The 26,288-nt window shown below is 35.4% G+C and overlaps 1 protein-coding gene across 1 annotated transcript in view; it reads left to right on the top strand.

The window, feature by feature from the left end:
* Positions 1–26,288, top strand: part of LOC150110347 (uncharacterized) — a 227,789-nt gene that overhangs the window by 101,178 nt on the left and 100,323 nt on the right. The window contains exons 11-14 of the mRNA XM_090396216.1: positions 6,706–6,774; positions 19,275–19,528; positions 22,178–22,241; positions 25,966–26,001. Of these exons, the coding sequence (XP_090252342.1) occupies positions 6,706–6,774; positions 19,275–19,528; positions 22,178–22,241; positions 25,966–26,001 (423 nt within the window). The remainder of the gene's footprint in view (positions 1–6,705; positions 6,775–19,274; positions 19,529–22,177; positions 22,242–25,965; positions 26,002–26,288) is intronic.

Genomic DNA, 26,288 nt, shown 5'->3' with positions numbered 1-26,288 from the left:
TTATTAAAACTGCTCATTTATATATCGTTTCTTTCATCCTTCGCCATGGCAACTTCTGCCGTTTCATTTATTCACCTCCCTTTTATCCTAATTGTTCCAGGATAACACTATTCTGAGATAAGGGTATCGTCTCGGAGTGAAAGTCACATCTCCCTAGATTACATACAGAACTGCATGTTTCCTCTGAGATTTAACCAGAAACATCCGAAAAAAACAACAACTTAATTTGGCCAATACGTCTGCTTGTCCAGATGGAATTCCCCAAACTGTGCTCGCGCAGTATTCAGATATAACACCAATTCCATATTACATACATACGCTATCATACACATATAACATCTGTCTAAAAGCATGAAGACAAGCCTTTATCCAGCTCGTACCAAAAAGTATGACAAAAGCTGCACACCAAGCAATCGTTCTATTGCTCCCATCTCGAAAAAGTGTATTAAAGCTTAGAATCGGCCATCTGACTGCTAGTATTTAATGGACGGCAAAATAACTAATGATTACTAGAATGGATTCCATCACTTCTATTGTTACATCGGCTTATCCAAGAATGAAAGAGACATGAAAATTTTCTAGAAACTAATGCGCTGATTCCTGACATATCCTTACCAAGCTATTTTCTTTGGAGAGTTTTCTCTGTTCTGATTTTTAACCTGTGCCTTAATAGCCAAAAGCATATAAGCATTTGTTCACACTCTTCCGTTGGTACCCTAAAAATTCATCGAAAACAAGTTCATCGAAAGAGCGATAATTCATCGAATAAACAATTAATCGAAAACAATTTAACGAAGAGCAGTTCCTCTAAAAAGCAATTGATCGATTAAACAATTCATCAAACAATAATTCATCGCACGACACTTACTCGGAAAAATAATTGAACGAAAAAATAATTCATCGATGAATTTTTTTGAAAAGTATTGCTTCAATTGTTTGTTAACAGACTTTTTATGCGCTTTACAAATCTCATGTTTGAGTATATTGCACCGTCCGAAAGTTATTGCAATATTACATGTCGATATGTTGTCCCTTCGTATACCCAAAAGTACGCTATCTACCAACAATCGACCGGACGATTTGGCAATTTACAATTGATACCTGCAGGAGAACCATGAAATCGGGAATGTCCACCTTTGGGTTTGAATACTTTCTGCATTCTTATGTTATATCTTTTTATTATGTAATTTATTATGTCTATAAACAAATGCCAGGAGCATCAGAAACAAAGGGGTTGAGTTCGTTGCTTTATTGAATATGATGTGGCCTTAGATTGTTGGCATTAGTGAAACCTGACTATCAGAATCAGATATGGTAATTAGGATCGAGTTTAATGGGTATACTATTTTTAGGAATCACAGAAGAGATAGGAGGGGAGGAGTAGTACTACTAATGATATCAGATGACTTAAGTCCAGTTAGAGTAGAAACACAAGAAAACAATAACGTACCATGTAGCGGTGAGTTTGAGTCTATCTGGTGAGAAGTGGAGGTTAACTGAATGAAATATATGGTGGTGGATTGCTACAGACCTAGTGGAACAGTTGCTGGGGAAGAGGAAATGCATCGCCATTTTAGCCTTATGGGTACCAAACTAGTGATCATTATGGGTGACTCTAATTTTCCAAACATTGATTGGGTACATTTCGCAATAATTGTTGCGAAACAACTTCCTTCCTCAAACAGCATGCAACAAGAGAAACTGGAAGTCAAAGAGTGTTGGATTTGCTCATAACTTCAGAAGGGATCTCTGTTGTGAATATCGCTATTTTATCACCAATTGGTGACAGAGATCGTGCTGTGATTTCTGAGGAAGTATCTAATTGTATTCATGTTCTGATTAAAACAGCTTACATGCTGTTAGAAATTGTAGTTTCTTGCTTTCTAGTAAACATAACTTGGTAGAAATTATGATTAACTTAGGAAAATACCAGGAATAGTCCCATGGTATCAGTTACTGAATGGGGAAAATGTCAACAATGCATGGGGAATCATATTTTATAACTACGTTATGGTCGAGTTGGATAAAGGGAATTGATACCTTATGATAATGTTGGATTTTTCTAAGGCATTTGATAGGATACCACACGAAAGGCTATTGCATAAACTGCAGAACAGGAATTGGTATATAAACTCTTGAGTCGATTCATGGGATGGTTTACACAGAGATATCAAAAAGCGGTATACAATGGGTTTGAATCTGTTCGATTTAAGGTGGCCAATGGCGTACCTCAGAGTTCAATCCATCGACCATTATTGTTCAATCTATACATTAATGATATCAAGCTGGGTCTAACATCAGATGTATAATTTTTTGCCGATGACGAGAAGAGTCAGGGCAATTAGGGTGCTACTGATATTCAACACCTACAAAATGATTTGAATAGGTTGGAAATTTGGGCAAACGAGAATGGCTGCCAGTTTAATGTTAGTTAGTATAAAGTTATCCACTTTGATGATTTGAGTTCCAGCGACATATTATATTATCCGAATTATGCTACAAGAAACTCAGGAAGCAAGGGACCTTGACGTATTGGTGAATAGGAATTTGAAGTTCAAAGGTCACATAGCAAAACTTGCAAATACAACTCATAGTATAATTGCGATTTTGAAGATAATCTTAACATATATGAATAAGGAAGTAATTTTGCTTCTTTATAAGGCTTTGATAAGACACACCTAGATTACTGTGCGTAGATTCGGTCTCCTGGGTTCCAATGGGATAAAGAAGCTGTTGAAAGGATGCCAAGAAGAGTTACAAATGTTATCTCCGGATTATGGGATTTACATTATGATGATTGACTGCGAGTATATGGATTGCAGACTCTGGTTAACAGGAGAAAGAGGGGGGGGGATATGACAGAGATCAATAACCCTTTGAATGGACGTTATGGGATATCATCTGATTGATAAAAATTTGGTTATTTGAAAGGTGGGGAGAGAACACTGGGGCATTCTTGGAAGTTAAGTTGGTTCACAGTCAAGAAAATGGTAAGAGCTACGTTTTTCTAACAGAGAGGAGTGAGTGAGTGAGTGAGTTGAAGAGTTTACTTTTAGAGGCAGTGAATGCATCTAGTGTGAATGGATTTTAGGAATGGCAGCTGATATGGATGATTTATAGTCTCTCTCGATGAGTCCTTGACTCCCTAGAGCTCTCGGTATTAATAATTATGTATACGTGATGAGAATAATAAACTTTATATTGTATTGTATTGTATTGCATTGTATTATTACGAGAGACCTCCAGGGAATTAAGGACTCATTGAAGGAAATCACATAATACACGCACCAGATGTCATACTTATTCTTGAATTCATTCACATTGCTTGCACACAAAATATCCAATGCCATCCCATTCTAATCACACACCACTTTACGAGAGCAAAAGCTAGATCTCGCTCCCTTCTTGAAGCATTCATTCTCGGCTTCCAATGATTATCTCTCGTCCTTTCCTCACTCTCCATAAAATAAAAAAATTCCATCAACTGAAATCTTCTATGATCCTTCCAGCAGCGAGTATGTTTATCCTGTCACCCCCCCCTCTTTCGATTGTTTGCTACTGAGTGCAGTCTACAAATTGTCAATCTGTTTTCATAATCTGTATTCCAAAATACTGATATCATTTTTAATACTCTCCTTTTCACTCTCTCGCTCTCCACTCTATTAGAATCAGCATGAAAACGAGTAGACCAGACCCGCACACAATAGTTCAAGTGAGGTCTTATCAAGACCTTGTAAAGAGGCAAAATGATATCATTATCTTCATATGTCAAAGTTTGTTTCAGCAATGCAATTATCCTCTTTGTAACATGGTCCTTGAAATTGAACTTCCTCTCTATTCACTCTAACACACCAAGATCCATAGTCAGATTAGTTTCTCCTAGCATAATCCCTCCAATAAATACAACATTGAATATCTAATCACAGTGGTGTGCATGAATTTACATTTACTGACATTGAACTGACATCAACTTTCTCAATCCACACAATTCTAGCCGATTGAAATCATTCTGCAAGTACTGCATATCAGCAGCATTCTTGATTACCTCTCTGTCTTTTCATCAGATGGTCGTGGTGGTATCGTACAAAAAAAAAAAAAAAGGTCCAGCGTAGCTCAGTGAAAGTGGCGTTTGCATTCCTCATCTCAAAACTTTCGGCACTAAGAAGATTGTGAGTTCTGATTAGTGGAATGTTTCCTGAACTGTTTTTTGCCTGAAAAAAGACTTAGAAATTCAGCATAGAGTCCGATATTTAAAAGAAGAAGATAAGAGAGGAAATAAATTCCACTTTCTTCAGTGTTTACACTTAGAAAGATAAAAAACGGAAAGATATTTCCTAAATAGAAAGTATCTTTCATGCACATTTTTAAACAGCAGAAGATAATAACATTTTCGGTCAGGTTGTCTGATTGGTTAATATATACGCTCTGAAACCAAGAAACTGTGAATTCGAATCCGCAATAGATACACATGATATTGTGGCAATGTTTTCAGGTGATAGATGAATTTAATTGGACGCTGTGAGACCACTTCTCCATTTACTGAATTTCTGAAGTGAGTTGAAAATTTTCCATGTTTAGTCTCCAGGGCAGGGTTTCTGGATTACGTTAAGAAATAAACTATCTCGTATAAAAATCCTTTATATATATATATATATATATATACAGTATATGTAGAGAGAGAGAAAATCATTAATATAATATAATATAATATAAAGCCCTTATAAATGTACCATCACGTATAATGTACCATAAGTTACATAATATACTATACTGAATGCTATTTGGTGTCAAACCAAATATTAATCAGCATGGAGTCAGCCCGGAATCTAAAAGAAGAAGAGGAATAAGGAGAGAGAGAGAGAGAGAGAGAGAGAAATTCCCCTTTCTTGAATGTTTATGCCATCCTTATACTTGATTATACGTGGGTGGTCTGACAGGTTCTCGACCTCGACAATTGATGGCAACACTATCGACAAGTAATTCATTTTCAGTTGTTAGATCTGTTAAGCATCCATGTGAAATTGCAAGTCATTCTATCAAGTAGTTTGTTTTATACAGCTGTCGGAAGCAAAGTCTTGGCTGCATCCCTTGAAATGGATAAAATTGATTATCGTGCAGTTCTAAAATTCTATGTAAAATAATGTTTAACGCCAAAGGAAATTCACTCCAAGTTCCTAAATGTTTATAGGTACTCTTCTCCTTCGTTTTCGCAATTAGGAAATGGACTGATGAGTTTAAACGTGGCCGTACCAGCCTTGAAGATGATCCACATGAAGGACGTTCAAAAAGTGTAATAACACCAGAAATCATTGATCATGTTCACGATATGTTATTGGATGAACCGGCGAGTCAAAGTGCGTGAAATTGCTGAGACAACAGGCATTTCAAAAGAACGTGTAGGGTATATTTTTCATAAAGAATGGCATATGAAAAAGCTTTGTGCAAGATGGGTGCCGCGCTTGCTCACAGCAGTTCAAAAATGCACTCGCATGAAAATCTCTGAACAGTGCTTGGAGCGTTTCAACAAGAATAAAAATGATTTTATGCGTTGATTTATTACTATGGATGAGACTTTGACTGCCCATTGCACTCCAGAATCCAAACAGCAGTCAAAATGGTGAACAGAAGCCGGTTGTTCAGCGCCAAAGAAGACAAAGTTGCAGTAGGAAAGGTCATAGCATCGGTATTTTGGGATGCTAAAGGCAGTTTGTTTATTAGTTATCTTGAAAACGGTAAAGCAATAACCAGGGAATATTATTCTGGTGTTTTAACCAGACTAGACGAAAAACTTCGTGAGAAAAGACCCAGTTTGCAGAAGGAAAAAAACCATCTTTCATCTGGACAATGCACCTGCCCACAAAGGTGTTTTGGCAATGGGAAAATTAAAGGATCTGCGCTATGAATTGTTGGGACATCCACCCTATTCCCCAGATTTGGCTCCCTCTGATTTCTATCTCTTCCCAAAACTAAACCTTTTCCTCGCAGGTCAGCGTTTTTCTTCGAATGAAGAGGTGATTGCAGCTGTAGAGGGGTATTTTGCAGATCTTACTGAGATCCACTACAGGGACGGGATAATTGCGCTGGAGCATGGCTGAAATAAATGTATTAGTCTTAAGGGAAATTATGTTGAAATATAAAATTAATTTTGAAATTATAAATTCATTTCTTCATTGTTAGGCCGAGAAAGGTTCAGACCACCCCTCGTATAGTACGAAAAGGTTTCACGGGCAATCTTGATTCTAATTTCTCACAGTATACATTGCAGGATTTACAGTTGTCTCTGTTTTATTTTCTGTAGCGAAAGAGAAAGAAAAGTCGATGTCTCTTAGAGGGAATTCTAGACTGTTACCTACATGCCAAAACCAGGTTGAAACAAAACTATTTTGCGTGTAGTATTTTGCACTGAGAAATCTTAATAACATTAAGAATTTCGTTTTAAAATACAATGATATTACTGTATAGATATGTACATGCTATTCAAAAAGTGGTCAAGATATTTGAAACGCTTGCAGTCACTGATCATATGTATAATTTATATTTTTTACAAAAATATATACAAATAATATTTTTAAATCTGAATAAATGAACTTTCACAAAATTTTACTTCAATGATTATTTTTAACCTCTCCTGCTAAAATAGGATTGCAAATAGCAGGTTTTATCTTATATAAAATAGAAAAAATAATTTTTTAAAATTGTACTTAGGTCAATGTAACCCGGAATGCGAATGGCAAGGAAATGAATTTCAACGGAGTAATGAGGGTCTTCCAGGAGGCAAGTATTTCAGGTCATCCATATAATTAGGGGCTTTCTTTATTTTGTTAAATATAGGAAGAATATACAACCCTTTGCGCATATTTTGTTTGATAACACTGGCCAAAAAAAAAAAAAAAAAACATTTCTGCTGATTATGATCTGACACTTGTTTTTCTCTAATTTCGGTGCGCTGATTTCAAATATCAAACCCATTTTTCTCTATCACGTCAGTTTTCCTCTATGGCATTTTCTTTTTGCTAATTTGTAAGTTTTTGATAGTTTTATGGAGGCAGTACTATTTAGTGGATCAAAAAAATCGTGTTTTTAATATTATTTTCTGAAAGTATGTAATTGTAAAAATCTGTTCCTAACTTTTTATCAAGAAATTCGAAAAATTCCCGAAGATATAGTCTATTATTCAAAGCGGTGCGCAGATCAGAATCAGAGCGCTCACCGCTCTCGCTTGTTAGTAAACGAATAAATGCGTAAGAACCTGCAACGGTACGTACTGGCGCTTTGAATGCGAGAGAGGCCACCGATAACCGACCTAATACATTTAGGTGATGAAAAGTAGGCGATGACAACTGCCTAAAACAAATGAATGCTATATGCGTCATAGCGGACAAAGAACGATCGAAATCAGCAATCGTTAATCAATCGTGAAAGTATGATTAGCGCTTATAACGTTTCAGTAAAGTCTCTGGGTTTTTTTTGTCTTGTTAATTGCATGTTAGTCGGCGGTGAAGAAAATACGTCACGTCTAATATTCGAAATTGTGTCAATAGTGTAGATTCCTTCTGCTACATTTGTGGCAGCTTTATTGTTCCCAGTCAAAGTACAAATATCAGTGATTTCGTTAAGGAAGTGTACTTTGCATACTATGACGTAAAAATTGCAGATCAGGACAAGTCATGGGCTCCAATTAAAATGTGTAAGTCATGTGTAGAAAATTTACGACAGTAGAGCAAGAGAAAACGCCAAATCATTGGAATGCTTTTGGCATTCCAATGATTTGGCGTGAACCGAAAAATCACGTAGATGATTGCTATTTTTGTTTAGTTCAGACTTCTGGTTATAATAAGAAGAATAAGAAAAAAATTGTGTATCCATTTCTCGACTCAGCAATTCGGCCAGTTGCTCATTCCAATGAAATAGGCGTGCAATTTATAAAGGACTTCCTTTACTTGAGAAAGAGCATGATCGGGATATGCCAGATGTTCTTGAGGAGCAAGACCCGGATGTTGATTTAGACAATGAAAATTTAATTTCTTGTTCTGGACCGCAACGTTTTACTCAAGCGGAATTGAATGACTTAGTAAGAGATTTGGGCCTATCAAAGGAATCATCGGAATTTTTAGCTTCAAGATTAAATGAAAAAAACTTACTGGAGCAAGATACGAAGATAACTTTTTATCGTAGCAGGGAAAGTAATCTTGTACAATATTTTAAACACAAGTGTGGGTTTGTTTACTGTAACAACGTGACAGGTTTACTAACTGAAATGAGTGTTGTACAATATCATCCAAATGAGTGGCGTTTATTTATCGACAGTTCAAGCAGAAGTCTCAAGTGTGTCTTACTACACAATGGGAATGTATATGGCTCAATTCCTATTGGCTATTCAGTCCACTTAAAGGAAACATATGAAGACATTAAAAAGGTTCTTAAAATATATATACCATAACTAGATAATCTGTATGGATCTTAAAATGAACTTTTTACTTGGCTTTCAAAGGAGGATATACAAATTTCTGTGTTTTCTATGATTCTGGGATAGTCGAGCTAGAAACCAACACTGGAGTCAGAAACATTGGCCTCTTAGAATATCCTTAAATGTTGGAGAACAAAATGTTATAAATCAACCTTTAATCGACAGAGAAAAAATCATTTTTCCACCTCTACACATCAAATTAGGTCTTATGAAGCAGTATGTTAAAGCTTTAGATTTACAAGGTGACTGTTTCCAATACATATGTGAAAAATTTCCACGACTTAGTTATGAAAAAATTAAAGCCGATGTATTTGATGGACCGCAAATTAGAACTTTAATGAGAGATCCAAATTTCATCAACTCTATGAACGAAATTGAGAAAGAGGCCTGGACTTCGTTTACGATGGTTGCGAATAATTTTCTTGGAAACAAAAAAGCGTGCAATTACAAAGATCTAGTGGAAACAATGCTTGAAATTTTCCAGCGCCTAGGTTGCAACATGAGCATAAAGCTTCATTTCCTATACAGTCATCTTGATAGATTTCCCGAGAATTTAGGTGCTGTAAGCGATGAACAAGGCGAAAGATTTCATCAAGACTTAAAAACTATGAAAGATCGGTACCAAGGAAGATGGGATTCTCACATGATGGCTGACTACTGTTGGAGTATTCAAAGGGATTGCCAAAACAGAACACACAGCAGAAATTGCTACAAACAAAACTTTATTCGATGAAACTCATGTGTAAGTAAAATTGTTATTTTTTTTATAAATATTCTCGTACTTTCTAATGAATATTGTTAAGTAGTTATGTATCTCATTATCGACCTCTCTCGCATTCAAAGCGCCAGTAGGTACCGTTGTAGTTTCTTACGCATTTATTCGTTTACTAACAAGCGAGAGCGGTGAGCGCTCCGATTCTGATTTGCGCACCGCTTTGAATAATAGGCTATATCTTCGAGAATTTTTCGAATTTCTTGATAAAACGTTAGGAACAGATTTTTACAATTACATACTTTCAGAAAAAAATATTAAAAAATCGATTTTTTTGATCCACTAAATAGTACTGCCTCCATAAAACTATCAAAAACTTACAAATTAGCAAAACGAAAATGCCATAGAGGAAAAACCTGACGTGATAGAGAAAAATGGGTTTGATATTTGAAATCAGCGCACCTAAATTAGTAAAAGACAAGTCTCATATAAAAGTCAGCAAAAATTGTGTTGGACAGTGTGTTGGAATATCAGAATGAAAATTTACTTTAGAATTTTAGATGGCAAGTATTACAGCCATATCTCCTCAGCTGGAACTACTATTTGCTGGTTTTGCGTTTCATAAAAGATCCATATAAGGGAATCAGAAAAAAACCTTGTTAACGGCATATTCATAAATAAAATTATTATTTTAACTAAACCATATGCTGCCTAAATTACTTGTAACTTACGACACACATGATGTGGTATGTGCTAATATGGTTGGTGAAACCACAGGTGCTGATATCTCAGTTGCTGATATGTTTGATGAAATATAAGGGGATTCTCCGCCTGCTCATCGATAACCATAATCCCTTATTTTAGGCATTATGATTTTCTTTTAATGGAGCGCCTTACATTTTTATTCATATAATATGAGTAGAAAATAACAGAAGCCTACTCGTCCTTTGATAACTATTGAAGAAAATTTTTCCGGAATCAGTTTATGTAATTTATAGAGCGATTAAGTACACATACCACCACTGAATTAGACACTTTTATTTAATACCGTGTTGGACCTGCCTGATGTACCCATCGCAGATCCGCTTCAATTCCCTGTGCAGAGTTTGGTGAGATGGGGTTGGGAACAGACTTCATTAAATGCTTCGGTCAACTGTTTCACACAAGGTTTGTCCGTACAAGCCTTTTCAGAAGCCGGCGATTTCGTTCCTGACAGATTCTCTTAAAAACACAGTTACGCCTTTTAGACAAACAAAGTGGGTTTTTTCGCACTGATTAAACACCCGGGATATCTCACCCTTTGAAAAATCACTCATCGCTGATGTTTACAAAATCTTGGCTGCTGCCAGATGGGCACCCACAATAAGCCCTTTATCGAAATCCGAAAGAAATGTTGGTGTCCCATTATGATCAACACTATTGACGATTACTGACCAGCGGCATTTTTAATTAGTTGCATAGAACACGTGGTGAAGCGTGACCAATATTTTTCACTTACGCTGAATAACTGATATTCACGCTCACTGTCTGCCAATAATTTTCTGGACATCCACTGTTATTTGAAATCATTGAACATTCCAGGTTTCTTAATAACATAAAAACCGGTGCAGTGGTAGTAGGAAGCAGTATTTCATCGTACCATTTGATTACAGGTTGTATGGCAACACGACGTGAACTCAGTGACTTCGAGTGAGGCTTCATAGTGTCACATTGCTGACATGTCCATACTGCCTTTGCCTCTCAACTGGAGCATCCAAATTCAACGGTTAGTGATGTAATCAACAAATGGAGACGTTCTGTCATCACTAGTGCAGGAAACCACCTATGGCGCACGCCGAAAATGACCGACGTGGACATGGTGGACGGTGTTAAAATGGGTGGCACGCAACGCACGTTTCAATTCCATATAGTAAACTTGACCATACGTAGCACTTCATCATTCTTACTCGAATTTCCATGTTTAAGTCGTTGTTACATAAAATGGGTTTCATGTTGATAAAGGTTTGTCTTGCAATTTAAATTCTTAACCTTGTTTCCATTTCACATTCTGACATTCATTTATTGAAAGTTTTTTCCCACTTGGTTAGACTATAATAAATTTAGTTTAATCCTTTATCCATGTGTAAGCAAACAAAGTTTGCTCCTGAAGTATCATCAGGACTGAGGCAACTCATGGTAAAGGTGGACCAAGCTCTCATCACTTGTCTTAATATCTCCCATAATGCAAAGCACATCTCCTTGCGACATGTATAATGCTATGAATTAAGGGAAGGGCCACTACCCAGGCCGGTTTTGACCTTTATTGAGGTCTCGTCAGTGGGAGCCAGATCCAGAGATCGTGGTACTAAGGTGGAAGTAATGGAGAAGCCATATTTACCTATATCAAATTTTAACAAATGATAAAAAGACAACTCAGAAGTCTTATTTCTCAAGGCCTTACAAGGAAGAAAGGAAAGAATAAGGATAAACGGTTGACTAATAACTGTCCAAGTGTAAGCAAACAAAGTTAAAATCGCCAAAATATGTCTCACCTTATTCTTAAATTACTCTGGATTATAGGTAAATATGACTTCTCCATTACTTCTTCCTTATTATCACCCCCTCTGGGTCTGGCTTCCACTGACGATTGAAATTAAATAAGCCTTCTGAGTAATCTTTTTAGCATTTGGTAAGCTTATCTGAGTATATTAAACAGAACAGAGATATTACACATCCTTGTCTCACTCCTCCTTCAATTTTGATATTGCTTGTCCTAATGTTCTGAAGACAGATGCAGTCTGTCCCAAGTAGAGGTTTTTTTAGTGATTCTAAGATCCTTGTCATCTAGACCTAGTTGTTCTAAGACGTTTATGAGTTTATTATGCTGGACCTTATCAAAAGTGTTTTTGAAATCAATAAAACAAATATAAAGGTCAGTTTGTTCTCTGCATGTTTATGTTAAGATATACGATCAGAAAAGTGCTTCTCTTCACAACAATTGCTCCTAGCCACATCACAAAATGAACTTCATTTGTGGTATTGAAAAAGCTCTTCATCCTCTTTCGGAGTAGCTAATGTTTTTAGATTCCAAAGCACTATCATCCTTGCCACAGAAAAACCATCCAAACTAAATACAACACCCTACGATAGAAAGGCTATTTGCAACTTACAAAAGAACAAAGATATAATAATTACTAAGGTGGACAAAGGAAACTCCACAGTCATTTTAAACTCCAGAGATTATATTAGTAAGATCAATAATTTACTATCAGACCGTTGCACGTACAAAATACTTAACAAAGATCCAACTATGACTAACCATAACGAGACGAACCTTCTGATTCGTAATATTAATTGTTAGCATGAAGAGTTAAAAAGAAAACTTTAATCTTTACCTCCAAACACCTCGCCTAAAACACCATGCCAACCTACTTAAAGCAAAAATCTGACAAACAGAGTCTTAATTGAAGAACTATCAAAATTGTTACTTAAATTAAGGGGATATTAAATCCCGCATAGTTTTAAAACCGAATAAGAAACTCAAAGATCGGAATCAGAGAGTTTCTTGCTGATTATAGTAAACTATAAAGTATCGGCGACACTAGCGTTAGCCAATGCAAGTGATCCTAGTACGTAGTACAATACCGGGCAACTCGTTGCAAAGGTGGAGGAAGTTCAGATCGCTATTCTTAGGTATTTTCCATAATGTAAAAACACATTTCCTAGGAAATGTATGCTGTTATTACATTATAGAGGGAGGTCACTACCCAGACCAGTTTCAGCCTTTTTTGAGGCTTCATCAGTGAGTAGCTAGACCTAATACCAAAGTGTATAGCGAAAAGAACTTATGTACTCTGCGAACGAGTTTTCCAAACAGGTGCAACCATTAAGTTACTTAAGTATAAAGAGCTAATAAGCTTCATTTTGGCAATGAAAACATTACTTAAATTAAGGGGATATTAATATCCCCTTAATTTAAGTAATGTTTTCATTGCCGAAATGAAGCTTATTAGCTCTTTATACTTAAGTATCAAAATTGTGTTGAGAAACTCAAGAACGTTAGATTTTCAAAAACAGACATAATGACCAATTTGGATGTGGTCTTCTTATTAATGAACGTTCCAGTTGAGGAGGTCATTAACATTATAAAGGATCTCCTTCCTAGAGATATCACACAACTCTTCAGTCACTGCCTGAAGTCCAATTTCTTTAAAGTCAACAACATAGTTCATCAATATTTGGAGGGTCTGGCCATGGGCTGTCCGCTGTCACCACCATGTGCAGATTTTTTTCATTTAAAAACTAAAAAATGAAATTCTAGCCAACATTGTTTAAAAACCATCAGTCTGGTGGAGATACGTTGAAGATGTTTTTATCATTTGGAAAGAAAATATAGAATGTTTATATGTGTTTTTAAATAAAATCAACTCGCTTCACAACAAAATCAAATTTACTTTGGAAAATTAGAAACCAATCAACAACTATCTTTTTTAGACATTCGGGTCAAAAGACAAGAGAATGATAAGTTTAAACTTTCTATATATAAAAAACCAACAGATACTGGACGGTATCTGCATTTTACTTCCAATCATCATTATACATAAAAATACAGCATCATCCATATGTTACGGAATAGAGCCCAAAACATAGTCACAGATGAAGATGTACGTACAGAACTTTTTCAAATATCGAAAACGCTCTCAAAATGGTTATCCTCCAAATATATTCAACAAATTTCTTTATAAAAATAATCTCCAAAACAAAGAATAGCTACTCAGTACGTTTCATCCGTTGTCATCTCCAATGTTGGTTCAGTCTCCACCAAAATAGCTAGAATTTTAAAGCCTTACAACATCAGAGTTGTGTTCAAACCGACTACGACCATTGGACAATTTTTAACGTCACCTAAAGATAGCATTCCATTTTTCAAATATGCAGGTGTTTATAGAATACCTTGCACTTGTGGACTTTCCTACATAGGCCAAACTTCAAGAAGTCTGACATTAGACAGAAAGAACACGTTGGGGGATGTTAATCACAACAGAGCGGATACCTCAGGCTTGGCACATCACTTTTAAACTTCCAACCACGCAATAGATTGGGAAAAATAGCTCAATGCCATAGAGAATATAGAGGATGATTACAGATGCTGAATATTCAAAGAAGCAGCAGTAGTCCTACGAACAGGAAATAACCTCAACCGAAATCAAGGAGCAGTATTGAAAGATACATGGAAAAATCTGATTAATTCATTAAGTATAGAGGAAGTACAGTACGCTAAAAACTATGTAACGCGTGTTCACAATAATGACTGAAACATCTCGCTACATGCACACTTTCTCAACCGAGCTGTTAAATTTGGTGTACTAACCGTTGTAAACGGTTCTGTATTCTTTCCTTTTTTGCATTTATTATTTTTTTCACCTTTTTTAGTTTTGACAGTATGCTAGCGAAACTAGTAGGCGTTCTTGTACATAGTTGTATTAAACCGATGGTCTTATAATCAGAATATGTTTTGTGTTTATTGAGATCACCACAATTTTGTATATTCTATTCTCAATAATTTTTGGAATATTTTGAGAGTCTGTCTCATTAGGCTAATCAAACTAAAATCATCACAAGCTTTTATAATGATTTTTAATCAATGCAATAAAGATTGAATTCATGCAGTCGGAGGGTAGTTTACCAGTTCTCATAAATTCTGTTGATTAATTTTACAACTTTATCAAGATATTACCGTCATTGATTACTTTAATTTCTGCTGTTAGTATTTTTTTTATAAATTTTGGATTAAAGTGTTTATTGTTTATCCATTTTAAATACTGTAGTTGAATGAGATGGATTTTTTTCTTTATATTGATCCAAGTTGAGGTGTAATGTATCAGCTGACATCATAAAAGCATTTGTTAAGCTTATCTGAGGTTGATACTGCTTTGTTATTGTATATATGTTTGTTACCTGTGTTGGAAGTATAACAACACTTGATAGATTTGATATTTATCACACCACTACTGCAGTAGGATGAGAAATTCACACACTCAGACGATAATTAGGAATGGCAGCCATGTCGGCCGAATGAATAACATACTCGCTCTCCTACCAACACGTTGTGGGCTTGAGTGCCACTATGGGCATGAGTTTGTAAAAGCCAGCTCTGAACGAGCTTGTATAGTTTCCTGAGTTTATAACAGAGAGTTTATAAAAAATGTCATAACACGTTACTGAACTGAAAATACTGAACGAATTATATTGATTGCATCTCATTAAGTCTGTAGTATATTAGGGTGCATATTTGTCCTTCGTAGGAATTTTAGGCTATTATATTTGTAAGATTTTTATTTTCAAAAGGTAGTTTAACATATCTGAAATGTAGAAGCCAAATGGGTTTTCAATAGCGATTATTATATTTAAATATAATATACTGTACTAAGTTGATTGAGGTATTCTTACATATCCTTAAAACAATATGAAACTTAGACAACATTAACGCTACAGAACTCCATCGTAAGGAACTTTAAGCTATACGGAAAAAAATTTTATTTTGAAATGTATATATATACAAGGTGATTATAAAATAACGTCAAGTATTCAGAGCCCTCTAGCGAGTAATGTATTGGACGAAACATACCAATAATCGGTAGACGTACACAGTGGAACATGAGGATTCGATTTGATAGAAAAAATAGTACCAAAAGTCTCCAACAGGGGAAATTTTGGCGCTGTTTACCAAGTAAAATACGTTAATTTGCATTATCGCGTTTCTTTTGAGCGATCATGCAATAAAAGGAAAGCCTGTGAGATTTCTTATCATTCGTAAACGCACTGCTTTTCGATGCCTCTTACCTTACGTGAGCATGCTTTGTTAGTCAAACTCTATTATCAGCGGAACAATAATGCAAGTGCTTGTCTTCGTGATTTTTCGGGTATGAAAAATTTACGAAAAGGACCGATTAGCGTAAAAAACTTACGAAAACTGATTCTGCGATTTGAAACTACTGGAGCTCTAGCAGTGCAGGTAGTCAAGGGACGCAAACCAATCAATCATCAACAAGTTGAACAAGTTGCAACTGCTATTGTGGAACAGAAGATGACGAATGTGCAGGGTACAAGCAGTGTACGAGCAATATCCCGGCAAACAGATATCGCATACAAAACGGTGTGGAAAATCCTACATCAGATGTTGAAGTTTTACCCCTGTAAAATCAGTCATGTTCAAGAATTGCGCCCTGGTGATGCGACCACATCAATCGACTTATTTTTGAGATTCTTAGCGCGCATGGAAGTGGATGATGCATGGCGGTGGCAGATTTTATGGAGTGACGAAGCGCACTTTTATTTGAACGGCGGTATTAACGCATGCAACTTTCGCATTTGGGCTGCAACTAATCCCAACCTATCCACTCGCCGAAAGTCATAGTGTGGTGCGGATTTACGGCATCTTTTATCATCGGTCCATATTTTTACGAGGAAATTCGCCAAAATGGATCAGTGACCTGTTCCGTCAATGCTAACAGGTATGCCAATATGCTACAGAACTGTGTGGTTCCACAACTGCAGCAAAGAAAATGTCTCGATTCGACCATTTTCATGCAGGATGGTGCACCACCCCACATCGGACTTTAGGTGCAGCGTGTTTTGCGACAAGATTTCTCTGACAGAAGAATCATTAGTCGTGCATTTCCCACTCCATGGCCACCAAGATCGCCTGATCTCAATTCTTGTGACTTTTGGCTGTGGAGATTTCTTAAAAGCATTGTGTATCAAGGACATGTACCCGATATTCCAACTTTGAAATATCTAATAACGGTACACGTAATACAAATAAATTCCGATATGTTGCGAGTCACTGTGGAAAATGTCGTGCACCATATGCAGTTCCTGGAACATCGGAATGGTGGTCATATTGAACCTCATTTGTAATTAACCATAAATGTCATGAAATTGATGTATGCTCTCTCATTTGCCATTTAGTCATTCACACCTACTAAAATTAATATGGCAGCGCCAAAATATCCCCTGTTGTCGACTTTTGGTACTTTTTTTTTTTGGTTAAATCGAATCCCCATGTTCCACTGTGTACGTCTACCGAATATTGATGTGTTTCGTCCAATATATTACTCGCTAGAGGGCTCTGAACACTTGACGTTATTTTATAATCACCCTGTTAGCGGAAGTGGCGCTTGCGTACTCTGCACTTGGTTGCTTGAAGTTAGACCTAGGTTCTAGTCTAGTCGCTGACTGGAGGAACTTTTTCTAAGCCTATCTTCGACCGGTTCCCGAGTTAGTCGATCTCTGGCACAGGCAAGCGGGTTTTTCCTCCCGGAAACTCGGGTTTTTCATCCCTTAAACTCAAGAAAATCGACCGTAGTACCCAAATTATTTCAGACAGTGACATATCTTGTTAGGGTTAGGTACCAAGAGATGGCAGCACTTGTTTGCCAGCCTCTTCATCGGTAGCTGCTATAAGTAGTGATAGACATGGGCCAGCTCTCTCTGATTGGCTACCGGTGGAGATTGAACTGCCCACACAGTCTCCAGAAGCTAGATAGGGTATAAAGGCCTCGCCTACTCCCTATTAGGGAATAAAAGGCGTTTAGTTGATTTGATATATATATATATATATATATATATATATATATATATATATATATATATATATATATATATATATATATATATATATATATATATATATATATATATATATATATATATATATATATATATATATATACAGGGTGTTCGGGATAAATTTGACAGTTTCGTAAGGAAAAAGAAAATCTTCTTTGTATCTATTAAATTTAATGAATTGACAAAAAAACATTACAGGCAGAGTTAATTACAATACTATCAACAAGATTTACTCAAAATAACCACCATTAGCATCGATCACAGCTTCAATTCTGCTTCGGAACCTCGAACAAGCTGATGCTACAGTCTCCCTGGGAAGGGCCGCAAAAACTGTTTTAATTTTATCCATTAACTGGGCTTTTGTATTACTGGAAGTGCGATTGGTGTCTTTTTCAACTGCACCGCATACAAAATAATCCATGGGGTTAAGGTCTGGGGAGTTTGGAGGCCAAACATTTGGACTGGTGAAGTCGTAGAAATTTTCAGACAACCATTTTTGTCTTTTCCCAGAGGTGTGGCAAGGGGCCGAATCCTGCTGCCATACATACGGCCTACCATTGCCTACCCTTGTTATCCAGGGCTTGACTACAGTTAGCAACTCCACGAACAAAGCCCGAATTCCAATGCCAGGGTTCTTCAACACCTGTTCCTGCAGATTTGCGAGGAATTCTGCTGTACGAACGCAATCAGATCGTCTGCTAGGGATCTTTCTTCTTGCTACATCCTCGTAGTCACCATTGCAAGTCTCTAGTTCATGCCTGATTGTTTTTACTGTATTCAGGGAGCATTGGGCAGCAGTCGTAATATCCTTATTTTGATGGCGGGCACGAATCATCATGATACAAGTTATTCTCTTCCATGATTCAGGTGGGTTCCAGCTATCCATCCTTTCTGACATCTTGTATATGAATGAAGAAGGGTCCAAACTTTTAAATGAAGAGAAGTGTGTGTTAATACATGTAACTTACGGAAAAATATAATTAATTATAAATATGTCAAATTTATCCCGAACACCCTGTATATATATATAGACGGGGTAGAAATATCAGAATTGTTGTCATAAAAATATATATGGATTGCTTTCGCTTTGTTTAAAAGAGAAGTTTGGGGTGTAAGATTTAATGTAGAGATATGTGACATATCATGTTTTTTTGTTTTTTTTAAAGTTATCAGGTTGTGCTATTCTCTGTAATAGTGGCTTTGTATATCTTAATAGCTGACTGCTTTGTTTGTGTATGTGTCAATTTTATTTTTTTCTTATAAGTGAGGAAGAGGTGTGCTTCGAAAACAAGTTAGCGCAATAATACTATCAAAACTGAATCCTCTGTAGACAGCGAACAATTTTAAGACTCAGTTTTATATAAAGATGTGTATGAAAATTTGTATGGAAAATAGTTTGCTAGCTTAAATTCAATACAGGATAATTAGATACACCGTAAGGAACTTTAATCTATATCGAAAAAATATTTTATTCTTAAATTTCAGATGGCAATTACATCTATCCGATATCTGAAGGGGATCAATCTCTGACAAGTCCGGAACAACTTCAAGATAAAAACACTGAAGTGATTATTACGTATTGGAAGCAGGAAAAGGCGAATCCGCTTTCAGTGTATCTAGAAGAAACAGCTGGTAACAAGAGAGTAGTGGAAGTAGTGACCAATATAACTACAGACGACAATTGGACTAAGCTGAAATTCGTTACTGGACATTTCCTTCGTCTAAAACAAAACTATAAGGTAAGGGTCATCACTTTAATTCACTGGCTTTTTGAAATATATCCATCTGTAGGTTCAGAAAACGTATATATTTAATGCTGTTTTTGCAAAAAAGTATACCGATTTCAAAACTTTTATACCCATATTTTTTTTTTATGTCAGAAAATATCAAGATGGGCAGTTTTGTGAAAGGTGTCATTAGATACAAAAACATCTTAAATTTTAAATCCTGTAATAGTATCAATGAAAGGTGAATTCAGTTATCATAAAACGGATTCATGATTTAATACTTTTTTAGTTTTGAAAATAGGAAACTGCCTCATTAGTTTCTCTGAAAATGGACGTCATCTCATTTGACCTTTCCTGTCGGATGAGTATGTTTCGTTAAAAAAAGATGAAAGCTTATCGATACTTCATCATAGAGAGGGAATCAAATCTGAAATCTCTGAATTCTTAGGCTATTTTATATACAATAAGATGAACCTAAACTTCCATTTTGTTTCTGTGTAGCGAATAATTTTATATTGTTTATTGTAATAAGTAATAAAATTAATCAAATTTGCATACCTAATTCAAGAATTAATTCTTTCAAACGAATCGCAATGTGAATAGTTTATGATGCTTAAGAAAATTTAATTATTTGGAAAGAGTTGTTGAAATTGCCTAATTCGAAAACTGCTACTAGATTGAAATGCAACATAACTCTCTCGAACGGTTAGAAGCATCTTTGACATCATCAACAGCAACAACAGTAAATTAATCAACAAATAAAATCCTGGAGAAAAGAGTTGCGTTTGACTGGTTGTAAAGGATCATTGCCAGCAATATCATTTCTAGAAGAACAAACCACTCTGTGGACATCATTCTGAAGGCGACACCGAACGGAGGAATCAAGGCATTGAAGCTACTCCTCCCCCTTCCCCCTCCCAAAAAAAACGTAGGATGTATATTCCATTTAATAATGAACTGGATACTCCAAGGGAAAATTATCTCTAAAAGTGTATCGCTTCATTCTTATCAGCTGATAATTGAAAACCAGCGTGTGCTAACGCTGTTTTATATTAACTTTTGAAATCAGTACTAGCTGATTTCGAAATTTAGCATGCATCAATTCATCAATCAGAAAGAATTTAGCATGCACCAATTCTCGGGATTATTTCATTCAGCTGTTTGTTACCTGCGATGAAAAATGGATATATTTCGAGAATCTGAACAAGGAAACCCAAAGGTCAACTTGTAAAGGACCACTTCCAATGCACCTACAATAAGAGGTCAGTTTCAAAATACGTTCTCCGTTTCGAAATTTGAAGGCGTAGTCCGACTCCCAACTTATATCAGAAAGAAGGTCCACAATACGATCCAAGAAAACATCAATTCCCAATGATTGAAGTGAATTGTTACTGTTCTAGTTTCAAAAGCAATTCCCAATCTTTAGAGAAAGCAATTCCCAATCGTCAATCAAAAGTGGATACTGCTAAAGAAAATACAGCGCTAGATCACACGTACAGTCCAGATGCAAGAAAAACAATCACAAACTGTAGATGGTGCATTATTCTTATCCAGCATACAGATCACAGTTATCTTCTTCTAATCTATGAATCGATGTACTTCTAGTAGGATGAGGCTTCTCCAACATGTCATTGTGGAAGAACTGACCTGCCTGCGAAGACGTTGATAGACAATTTCATAGAACACAACAGCCTTCGTTTAATGAAGTATTGAAATAAAAGGTTCATATTTCGAAATCTTTTGAGCCACGCTTATTTAACAGATGAAAATGCCGTTATGTCGAATTTTGTTTTTTTTCATGTTACTGATCTAACCGATGTAAATATGAAGTGAAAAAGTTTCCAAATACTTCTACTACATTAAACAAAGACATAAAACTTCCATAGTGGTTTCATATCAAATTTCAAGTACATCATATTTTTATTAGCCTCTTGAAATATTTTAAACGATTCTTGTTCAGCAAAGAGTCTTGAATAATTTATCAATTGTTTGTGAAATAGGAGTACCACGATAGTCTAAATTAAGAGGTGCGTTGTTTCAAATTTTAAGGCCAAACTATTATGTCTGTTAATTCCATCTGTTTTTTCTTCTGGCAAGCTTACTTGTTTTATGGTAGGGGAAAAAACTTGCTGCCCCCGTCTGAGACCGGCTAACTCATTATTTTAGAAGTCTTTTAAAAATTCTTCTTTTGTTCATAACATCCAGCAATTGGTGAACCAAAAATGTATATATTATGGAAGCACTGCAAGAGCAATGCATGTGAAACATTATTATTGTAATAAACATTATTTAAAGATTTTCTGATATAAAAGGCCCTGACTCGTAAGATAGTGTCAGGTATTCTCCTGCCGAAAACTAACCAGAAAAAGAATGCAATCTTGTCTCCATTTCCATATCATGAGAGGAATATGTTTAATTATCCCATTAAATCCGATTTTCTCTACAACCAATTCAGAGAAAAAGCAGTTGACCTGATACAGTAATTTCATGATCACGAACTTTAAACATAATTAGCGACGTCTGTCCATGGCCTAGTATCATGAAGGCGTAAACAGCTACATAGACAAAACCATCGATTATTATTTTCTGTCAGTTTATAAGGAACGATGCTAGGGAAAGGAATCGTGTAATAAATTTACCTTTTATTTTTCTTCTGCCCAGATCGTGATGAAAGCCAAAGTTGCCGATCCAATTAACGCCACTATAGCTGTTAAGAAACTTGCAGGTAAATATAGATCAATGTAATTTTTATCATCATTATCTTATTATTATTTTTGTATTCATATAGCTGATACACAGTCACAACAAGATATCATTTGGGATGATATCTTGGGATGACTTTGATGTGTTTAAGCCACAGTCGGCCAACTTCGATTTCCAGATCTCGATATTTAGTAATATTTTCCAGTTCTTTGTCGTCAACGTTGTTATCACTGTGTACTGCTATATCAATAATCCAAACCTGTCGATGTTCGATAATTGTGATGTCAGGTATATTGTGTTCCAAATGCCGATCTGTCTGTATTCTAAAGTCCCAGAGAATGTTTGCTCTTTCGTTTTCCAAGACTGTCTCTATTTAATGCTGCCACCGGTTATCAGAAGTGGGAAAGCCATTTTTTGCATACATGCCAGTGAATTGGCACAATCTGATAAAAATACATCGACATCAAATTACAAACAGACATTGTGAAGGAGTAATTTAAACTTTAAAATTTCAAAGTTTAAATTATTTTAAACTTTGAAATTGGCATTAACTGCACTTTATTCCTGGCTGAGTCTTAAATTATAAACATGAGTTATAATCAATTATCTGTCAAATTCCAACAACTATATCCAATCCTAAGAACTAAATGCATTACAATCGTGGCCAAACAAAGATGCATATCTTAAAATGTTCTAGCAGATAATCTACGAGATGTAAAAATGGTAAAGTGCCTCGCAGAGGACGAGAGATAGACAGGTCAATACTTCCAGGAAACTTCTGATTTTGACTTGCAAAGGCATTCAGGCACAACGTTTTCGAGTGTTATTCGCATACCGCTAAGTGAGGGAAAAAACGAAAATAGAATCCTTATCACTATTATCAAAAAATTAGAGTTAGATGCATTCTAATTTTTAAACCTAATTCTCCTAGCGTACGGTATTCTTTTGTTGTTGTTGTTGTTTTCATTTTTGAGTGGCCATTTTTTTTTACTTTCTTTTATGTTTTGTTTCATGTGTATTTCAGATTTACAAAACTTACGGCAGGTGAGATAAAACTATGCTGACTGACTGCTGTTGTAAATATCTGAAACATGGGGTTTCTCTTTCTGCTCTGCATGATTCCTCTTTAAGGTACTTCTATGAGCATTATTACTAAACTAAAAACTAACTTCATGACCTCATCAGCCTTAAACTGAGGTAAGGACGTCTGTCCATGACCTTGTATCATGAAGGCATGTGTGTACAGATTACAAAGTTCAAAAGAGTGGATTATTATTTCCTATCTGTTTTATGCCTATTAGGAACGGTGACAAGGAAAGAAATGTTGTAATATATTAATCTTTTATTTTTGTTTTGCCCAGATTGCATTCAAAGCCAATGTTAAAGCCGAGGTTTAGAACTGTTTCGTTTGCAGTTCTGCTATATTTTTCTAATCTGTTTCACTGAAACAAGAACTAGTCATCATTCTTATCCAGCCCTTGCTTCAAACTCAGAATTTTTTCTCTTCTTTCATCTATTTCACTTGCTGAATAGCTTTTCATTCTTCGGTATTTTTTGAGGAATATTAATCATTGAGTTTTAGAAAATATCTACTTAACTTCTAATATGCTATAGGTTTTACTTTTTTTTCCTATGTTGTTACTGTGTGAGGGAGTTTCTTTGTTTATTTTATAGTGACATAATTACCTATACTACTTCGGATAGGCGTTGCTAATGAAAATATTTATAAAAAATACAAAATTCAGAAAGATAAAATCTGTGTGAAAAAGATAATTAATTCTGAGATAAGAGTTATTAATGAAACTAATTATTCCCTTCTATACTGAGTCAGGCATTTTTAGGAAATTGGGGCACTATTCCGAACATTCCAAACGTGAGGACAGTATTCAATGGATAGAAGTATTTCTAATTTGAATTAAACTTTATAGCTGTTCGGAAACCAAGTAACGCTTCATGAGTAAGGTAAAGTCTAATTTTCTACGTTGTGCTTTATTAGAAATATATTTAAGTGAAGTGAGATTAGATTCAAATCTACATTCAAACGTATCTGGATATTTCGACGTTGTAAAAAGTAAAACTGGAAGAAAATGTTAATTTTTGGAATGAAATAAAACGTATTTGAATTTTACGAGCATTTAAAGCAGATGTTTACTATAATTATTTTCTCCATTTCACTAGGAACAAATGAGGTGATTCAGATTACACGGTACTTATATGGTAAACATTTGTTGACTTCTGAGGATAGCTTGAATATAGGGTATTTTCCAGACTACAGTCAAATTCCAATAGAGTGAGGAGAGAGTTAAACTTCGAAGAGGTGTCAGTTCTGGAGCTCAAACCTTCAGACAAACTGGAGGAATGTTATTAGGACTAGGAGACGTTTTGTTATTCAGTTTTCACTAGATTTTTCTGGCGAAAAATCAAAGACATTGATTCTTTTTTGCGGGAATCAGACACAAGAGAACCATTCAAGTTCCAAAAATAAAAAATAAAAAAATAAATAAAAAACTGGGAAGCACAGTGGATAAAAGTCACGAACAATATTTTGGCAAGAGAATAGAAATTGTGATGTCATTTTGAAATGACACGAGTTTCTTGCTTTTAATTATTCTAGAATTCGTTTTGGATGCGCGAATGGTACACTTCCAGCTATATCGGTCTTTCATATAAACAAAGGATAATAAAATTGGATGGATCCTAATTGCAATATGTCTGGATCTTCTCTTTTACAACCTTCACAAACCTTTTGAAGAACCACGGTTCCATAAGGGACAACACTTTAAAGTGAATAAGTGTTCCCATACATAACAACCGCTTCTGTGATAAATTCGATGCAAAGCATTGAATCACAATACGGAAACAATAATTCAACTGAAGAAATCAGACAGTAGAACAAGAAGCTCATTCCACTTGGAATTAAAAATTAATTATTTTTTAAAAATTAATTAATTAATTAAAAATATCCGACGGCACGCGGATGAAAGAGACTGTTATTCTTCCAAATGAACACGAAATCAACACTATATTGTGATCTGAAATGCGTAGAGGATAAACTCACACTTTACTAAGAATAGTATCGATTATGAAAAAGATCTAGAGGTTTGAAGAGTGACCAGAGCTAACGAGTATTCTGGTAGACATGGGAATTATTTGTATAAGATCGTTTGTGACAAAATGTGTCAGTATAGTCAACTGTTTGATCTGTTCAATTAGGAAAGGAAGCGAGATGGATTTACAAACATTAAAATTTCCAAAGAAAAGTTACTTCCTCGATAGAAAAGATTCCAAGTTGGAAACTGTCCGAAATGTTAATATCAGAGTGAATATTTGTTCAGATACCACCTTTCAGACGAAACTAATCAAAAAGTGTAGTTAAGACAACAGGTGAGTAGCACTTGATGAAACTGAAAATAAAATCTGAATGTAATTGTGTGTGTGTGTGGGTGGGTGAGTGGCCTTGCAGGCTGAAGGGAAAGAAATATCACTGTAACTGGAATTAAGTCTACACATATTTATGAAGAGAATCTGGGAGGCTTTGGAAGGTTTCTTTTAGTCACTTGTAATCTATCTACTTATCCTGACTTCATTGTTTACGTATTTTGCTTTAAAATGAAATTTAGGGGAAATGGAATATAGAATAACAGATTGCCCACTAAATCTTAGAATTGGGGAATTTTACAACTCCTCTGTAGTTATGAGTGTAACATTATATGCAGTATCATATGACACTCTATTTTTTTTTTCAGCTGAGAGTCTGAATCCTATAGATCTGGAGAAATATCGTAAGTAATTATATAAGTTACATTGTATAATTTAAAAGTGCGTATGAATGTATATGTAATTATTTTGTATGCAGATTACAGTGTAAAAAATATTGCTAACAATTAAAATGCCTCGTCATGACTGTAATTTAATATCCTCAACTGAAAAGGAAATTTATGTTATTTAGATCATTTAAGAGCACTTTCTTTCTCTCTCTCTCTCTCTCTCTCTCTCTCTCTCTCTCACTCTCTCTCTCTCGGGGTACGTGGATACGCTTTTTTAAGTATTTCTTGATTCCAGAAATTTA

Source organism: Typopeltis vanoorti, chromosome 1, assembly GCF_054136105.1.
Source record: "Typopeltis vanoorti isolate ZY-2024b chromosome 1, IOZ_Tvanoo_1.0, whole genome shotgun sequence".
NCBI lineage: Eukaryota > Metazoa > Arthropoda > Arachnida > Uropygi > Thelyphonidae > Typopeltis > Typopeltis vanoorti.
This window is presented reverse-complemented; position numbering and strand designations above follow the sequence as displayed.